Here is a 7,500-nt window from a genome sequence, read left to right as displayed (position 1 = left end):
ATTTACATTTTGTTAGCTGTCCTATTCAATGCTTGCATAATTCACCGGTTTCTTCCAGACTCCCTACTCTTAGTTCACTTGATACCATTAATCAAAACCAAGCTAAAGGACGCAGCTGACCCTGGCAACTACCGGCCGATTGCAATCACAACGATCGCATCGAAGATACTTGAGTCGGTTCTTCTAGTGAGACTTCTCCCCTTTCTACACACCACTGACAACCAGTTCGGGTTTAAAGCAAACCACTCAACCGACACCTGCATCTACATACTGAAAGAATTGCTGAACTACTACCTATCATCAGCCTCTCCTGTTTTCCTTTGTTTTGATGTGAGAAAAGCATTTGACAGAGTAAACTACCTGAAGCTCTTCCTGAAGCTGCATAAAAGGGGCACACCCCTATATCTAATTGGCATTTTATATTGCTGGTTCTCCACACAGCAATTCTGAGTCAAATGGGGTAACGTATTATCGTACACCTTCGGCTCCCTAAACGGGCTTCGGCAAGGGGGCATTCTCTCTCCATATCTGTTTAATACGTACACAGATGCCTTGAATGTCAAACTGAACTCACTCCCAATCGGATGCACTGTCAGTGAAACAACTATAAACAATCTCTGTTACGCCGACGATATGGTCCTGATTTCCCCATCAGTGCAAGGTCTCCAACGACTCATCGACACTTGCCGCCAATATGCAGAGGAATTTGATATAATCTACAACGAAACCAAGACCCAGTGCATGTCGCTCCCGAGATCGCTTAAGCATATTGCAGACCACAAATTTTCCTCGGAAATCATTGGCTGGAATTTGTGCACGAATTTCCGTATTTGGGTCACATTATCACCGACGACCTAAAAGATACGGCAGACATTGAACAGAGGCGTCGTAAACTATGTACAACTGGCAACATGATTGCAAGGAGGTTTGCCTTCTGTCACCGAGACGTGAAACTGCTGCTCTTCCGCTCGTACTGCTACAGTATCTATGGGTGTTCCCTCTGGACGAACTATACCCGAGAGACCATGAGACGCATCACTGTTGTGCACAATGACATTCTGAGACGCCTCACAAACACTCCCCGCTACCACTCCGCCACACAGATGTTCATAGAAACCAACCTGGACAATTTAAAAATCATTCTTAAGCGAACAATGACCACTCTGGTAACCCGAGTGAGAAACAGCAGCAACTCGCTCATACAAAGCATCCTAAGGAGTGAAGCAAGAAGATCAAGAAGATCTAAATTGTGGGAAAGATGGGAAAATGAGCCCTTTGTCCCCCTAAAGGACTTATTCTCTGTATTGGCAAGATGTCATCTGCAGATTTTGTCATTATTATATTTATTGCTGATATTTTAATTTTTCATTATTACTGTGATTACTATCAAGTTAAAGTTTTTTTTCATTCAATTTTCGTATTTAGCCCTCTGGCCTGACTACTGTAACCACCCCTAAGGGTCTCTAGTTGAAATTTAAGTTATATAATCTGCGCACTAACGGGTTATAACTCTCAGTGCATTTTTTTCTCGCCAATGTTATTACTGTTTATTACCAGTTTTATGTTAAATATATTTTATGCTACCTCCAGCTATTTTGAGGATAAGTGCCGATTATTCATTTTTTTATCATGTGTCTCTTGTAACTAGATTGTGTATATTACTGTCTGTATTTTGTATATTCCAGTATATGGCCCTGAGCTGAAATAAAGGATATTATTATTATAGGTGGTGCGAAATCATTCCTTGTGAATATGGTTATCTAATTAACTATTTGACTAGAGATAAAAATAATTTAAATATTTTATACAAAGACACTTGGTAATTTAAGTGGCAAACCTACCTTGTAAAATCATAAATCCAAAAGAAATAAATTAAGCAACCATTATTTTAACAATTGGGAGACGATGGCTGCTCTGAGATAAAACCAAAGGCATGATATATTTTTGGAACATATATTTCTAAGACATTTAAGGAAAATACAAGTATTACAATGTACATACAACCATGAGAATCTTTGTTACACTATGCCAATAAGATGAAAAGGAGTTTTTCTGAAAACATTTACAAGTGCTACTTACAGCTGGTCTACATATTTACAGAACAAATGTACAAGAATTTCTTACATGAAATATATACTTTTATATATACATATATAAATAGCACCATTAAAAATGATACTTGATTAGTGCATGTCAACAAATTTCTCAAGTCGGGGATGTAAAGACCCTACCCTAAGGAATCCCATGTTCCCGAATGCAAGTGGCAGCTAAGCATTGCAGAGGTGTGACTCAGCACCTTTGCCTTAGAAAGAACGGGTGTTCCCGGGAACCCCTCAGTGACCAGAACGTCTGCCTTCGGCTATTCATGGCGTCTAAGTGAGCACCGGCTCGCAAAAGTGACTCGACCATGCCCTTGGAGCAATCCTCATTTTTGGCAAGCGTGTGGAGGGGCGTGTTGCCCTCCTTGTCGGTGGCGCAAGGATCTGCACCGGTCACGGTGCTAGACACCGGCACTGAAAACCCGTCCAGGCGATGTGGAGAAGGCTCCAACCCGCTGCATCCCTTGGATCCTTCTTCAGTAGTTGATACAACGCACTCCTGAAAGTGTGTATCTGAGAGGACGAGAGCTGTGGCTGTAACATTGTTAACGATACTAATAAATGCATGATGATTGCAACACACTCGTTAAGGTGTGATTCATTTAGCTTCTTCACGGAAATGTCGCTTTGATCTAATTCGGAAACAACCAGATTCAATTCCCTCGCGCCTTTTTCAAACACACACATAATATCATCGAAAAAATCCTTAGGTTGACGATTCCAGTTACTTACATGCTCTGCGTCCGTCAGGGATGAAAACAGCCCCACGAATGACCTGAAGTGGTAGAGCCTAGCGTGGTTGAGTGGTTTTAGCCGGAAATATTGCACTTCGATAGCGTGAACCCACAGGTTGATGCATTGCTTGAAAGCACCGTCATTTGCGTAGTCGAGACCTGCGTCCCGGATATATAGCAGTGTGGTAAAATGATCGGGTCCTAAAACCCTCTCCTTCACGAGGAGAGACTGACGTTGGACTGACTCGAAGTCAGTCTCTATGGCCTCTAGTTGCTCTAAGGTGGTGACTTCTCTGAACTCCTCGTGTGCAGGACCTTCCAAATTCAGTTCGGATTTTGGATAAGTCAGGACACCATCTACGTACCTGGAAACATATTGTTAAAAGATTGTATTCAGTGCATAAGAAAGCATATACTGAAGCAGTTAAATAACACTCAACAATGTTAAATAGTAATTCAAGGCATTCAATCATACTATTTTCCACAAATGAAATTCTTACTTTATCTATCAGACCTTGAGAAACGTATGAGAATGATCACGAAAGAACTTACCTGTGGCTCATAGCTGATTTCCAGTACTGAATAACACTGACAATATCTTCCAAATCGTCTAAAAGCGAAGCTCCAAGTAACTCGAATGCATCGGCTTTCTCTTTAACAGATATCAAGTCTGTTCTGCTTACAAGATATTCTACCATTTCCAAGTGGCAACGAAAGCTCGCCAGAATCAGAGGAGTAATTCCTGATAAAAGGAAGACGAGGAATGATTCAGTTTTGATAGTTCTTAGTGTGAATAAATCTACAGGTGACTTTAGTCTAAATCTAACTCAGCGTTTATGTGATTCCATTTAAAAAGAAAATTTTCCATCTCAGGCACCGTTTTAGAATGTACAAACAAAGCAATCTTTTTATACCAAGAAACGAAAAAATATTTCAGTCAAACTCAGCACAAAACATTACAGCATTCGAAAACCTCATCGTTCAGTTCTGTAAATGAATTATGCAAGATTTAAGTCGTTTAGACCAAACAGTTCTAAGTAAGATTTAGGAGATTTAAACCAAACAATTCAAAGCAAGATTTATCAGATTTAAACCAAACAATTCTAAGCAAGATTTAGATATTTAAATACCAAACAATTCTAAGCAAGATTTAGATATTTAAATACCAAACAATTCTAAGCAAGATTTAGGAGATTTACACCAAACACTTCTAGGCAAGATTTAGGACATTTAAACCAAACAATGCTAAGCAAGATTTAAGACATTTAAACCAAACAATGCTAATCAAGATTTAGGACATTTAAACCAAACAATGCTAAGCAACATTTAGGACATTTAAACCAAACAATTTTAAGCAAGGTTTAGGACATTTACACCAAACAATTCTAGCAAGATTTAGGACATTTAAACCAAGCATTGCTAAGCAAGATTTAGGATATTTAAACCAAACAATGCTAAGTAGGATTTAGGACATTTAAAACAAACAGTTCTAAGAAAGATTTAGGACATTTAAACCAAAGATTTGAAAAAACGAAAAAAGACTCACCAGAAATGTCGGCATCCATTTGACCGTTGTGATCCAGCAACACTTTCATTATTTCAATATGTCCTATTTCCGCACTCACATGCAAAGCGCTTTGCCCGTCCATACTCTTACCGTTCACGTCAACGCCAATTTCTAAAAGGTATTTCACAATTTCCAGACGGCGGTTGTGAGCAGCGAGCATCAGACAAGTGAACGAGTATGGATCAGTAGTCTCGGTGGCTGAGGACACAAATGAATAATTAAACAAATGGTCAAATAATTCAACAATCAAATAAATATATAAAAAACATGTATAAATTAAAAAATTATATTAGTTAAAAAATAAATAATTAAACATTTAAGTAGATGTATAAACAAATACTTAATTAAATGAATAAATAAATAAATAAATAAATAAATAAATAAATAAATAAATAAATAAATAAAAAAAATACAAAATTAAATAAATAAGCAAATACCTAAACAAATAATAAAAAAATAAATAACTACAAAAGTAAATAAATGAATAAATATATAAATATGTAAATAAATTGGCTAAATACGTAAAATAAGTAAGTAAATGAATAAACAAACCGATAAATAAGTAAACAAAGAAGTAAATAAATAAATGAGTTTCTTCAGCTTCAGCAAGATTTGCGAACTCCGGCTAAGTGGGAGAAAACATAAATGCTGCACTTGAAAACTCACAGGCTCCGTGTTCCACAAGAAGTTTGGCAATATCGAGGTGGCCATGGATACACGCTGCTCGCAGAGGAGTGCTGTTGAATCTGGTAATGCCATTCACATTGGCTCCTTTGGAAAGGAGGTAGTCAATGACCGCGTACTGGCCCCCGACGGTAGCGCACCACAGAGGCCGAACTCCGTGCAAGAATCTCCCGTGAATCGTTACTGCAAAGCAAAGCAATTTAAAGAACTAATATATATATATATATATATATATATATATATATATATATATATATATATATATATATATATATATATATATATATATATATATATATATATATATATATATATATCTAATAAAAGGAGCCCATATAAACACCAAAATAGAGAAAAAGTACTATATTTCAGAGACTGCTGTCTCCCTCAAAGAACAAGTACTTCCAAAAATGTACGGATTCGGGAGATGGCCTCTGCAATCAAACCCCTTCCCTCTATCACACAAGATTTTCCTGGAAGAAAGAATCACCAATACGAGAAACGATATCTTCGTGCTACGCAGAGTGATATATGGAACTCAATCTAATCTTCGCCTCCTCACTACGGACCACGTATACAGGTATCTGATTTCATTCTGTTCCGACATTGCTGCCTATAATAGCGTGACTCATTCCAACAGACTTTTACGCAAGTTAAATAACCTAATAGATAATAGCGCATGGAATAATCTTGAACAACAAGACAAAGTTTTAAACTTATCCAACACCCCCCTTACTGTAAATCAACATTTAGTTTTAAATTTAGGCTTATCCTTTGCCCTAATTGCCAGACCGCAAAAACAACCTAGACTTCATAGTGGCTTTTGTTTTGATAAATTCATATCTGACAAAAACTACAGCCGTGAAGAGATATGTTTAAAAGGAGTGTTACTAAATGCTTTAACTGACCTTCATAAGAAATATCCTGTTCCCCGCAGATTCATGATAGCCATCCACTCGCTAAAAAAGTTAGATGTTATAATAAGTAGATCCGACAAAGACGGCAAAATTGTAATAATGGACAAAGACTTCTACCTCGACAAAATCAACCAGCTCCTTAGCGACACAAATACTTACGAAAAACTGACGAAAATCCCCTCCAGAACGTTCCCACAGAATTTTTTCGGAAAGTAAGATTAATTGGCCAAGACAAAAAGAGTATTGAACTATTAGAGAAATTTAAAGTAATTAATCCTAAATTACCCTACTTTTATGGTCTTCCCAAAACTCACAAAGACAATCTTCCATTCAGACCCATCGTTTCATGCGCCGGAGCTTTCAATTACAAAATTTCTAAATGGTTAGCTGGCCTCCTTTCTCCTTTTTAGCACTTTTCTCCCAGTGCACACATCAAACATTCGGAAGACTTTTGTCACAAATTCAGAGAAGCACATATACCACTTCACAACATAAAACTTTTAAGCCTTGACGTAGACTCCCTATTCACAAAGTACCAGTACAGGACGTTCTTCAGTTTTTAAGGGAAAAATTATCCCCCTATTCAGATCATTTCCCTTTGGCACTTGACAAAATAATAAAGTTAGTTGAATTATGTGCATCGAATAACGTATTTTCATTCGGGGAATCATTCTACAAGCAAAAATTCGGGTGTAGTATGGTAGTCCTTTAAGTCCTATTTTAGCCAATCTGTACATGGAATACTTTGAAACTACAGTAATAAATGCAATAAAACCCAAAACAAAAAAAAACATGCTGTGGATGAGATACGTGGATGACATACTAACATTTTGGGATAAATAAGTGGGGTAATTTTAATGAATTCCTCTCAAAATTAAACGCATTAGTGCCCAGCATCAAATTTAAAGTTGAATGGGAAACAGACAACAAAATTCCTTTTCTTGATGTTTTAATAATCAGAGACACGACAGAATACAAATTTACCATATACAGAAAACCAACGTTTCTCACTTTCATATATTCACTACTTTAGCTATAATGACAATACTATCAAGATAGGTCTAGCTAGCAACCTATTCTTAAGAGCCTTACGAATTTGTTCCCCAGATTTCCTGGAAAAAGAATTTGAACTAATTCGCAAGCAACTTTCATCTTTAAAGTATCCTGACCATATAATTGAGAAAGCAATTCAAAAAGCAAACGTAATTTTCTACCGACCCCCTAAAGACAAGACCAGAGACACACCCAACAATAAAATAAAAATTCCCCACCTGGAGACGATTAAGAGAGTAACTCACACCCTTGGGAAATCCAACCCTTTTGCATTTACCTACCCAAATACCTTAGCCAAATCCCTGATTAAACGTCCAACAAAAGACATCGCCCAAAGACTCTGGGGTATATGAGATCCCATGCCAGGACTGTGACCAATCTTACATCGGATTTACAGGTAAATCACTTCCCTAGAGATTAATACAACACAAACGGTCAGTTAGGTA

The 7,500-nt window shown here is 37.3% G+C and overlaps 1 protein-coding gene across 1 annotated transcript in view; it reads right to left on the bottom strand.

Annotated features, from left to right (window-relative positions):
• Positions 1–2,492: 2,492 nt before the first annotated feature.
• LOC135218191 (protein fem-1 homolog A-like) overlaps positions 2,493–7,500 on the bottom strand; it is an 18,371-nt gene continuing 13,363 nt past the window's right edge. Inside the window, exons 5-8 of the mRNA XM_064254343.1 lie at positions 5,067–5,267; positions 4,380–4,598; positions 3,386–3,575; positions 2,493–3,198 (exon numbers count right to left, since the gene is read on the bottom strand). Coding sequence (XP_064110413.1) covers positions 2,493–3,198; positions 3,386–3,575; positions 4,380–4,598; positions 5,067–5,267 — 1,316 coding nt within the window. The remainder of the gene's footprint in view (positions 3,199–3,385; positions 3,576–4,379; positions 4,599–5,066; positions 5,268–7,500) is intronic.

This window comes from Macrobrachium nipponense, chromosome 9 (assembly GCF_015104395.2).
Source record: "Macrobrachium nipponense isolate FS-2020 chromosome 9, ASM1510439v2, whole genome shotgun sequence".
Classification (NCBI taxonomy): domain Eukaryota; kingdom Metazoa; phylum Arthropoda; class Malacostraca; order Decapoda; family Palaemonidae; genus Macrobrachium; species Macrobrachium nipponense.
This window is presented reverse-complemented; position numbering and strand designations above follow the sequence as displayed.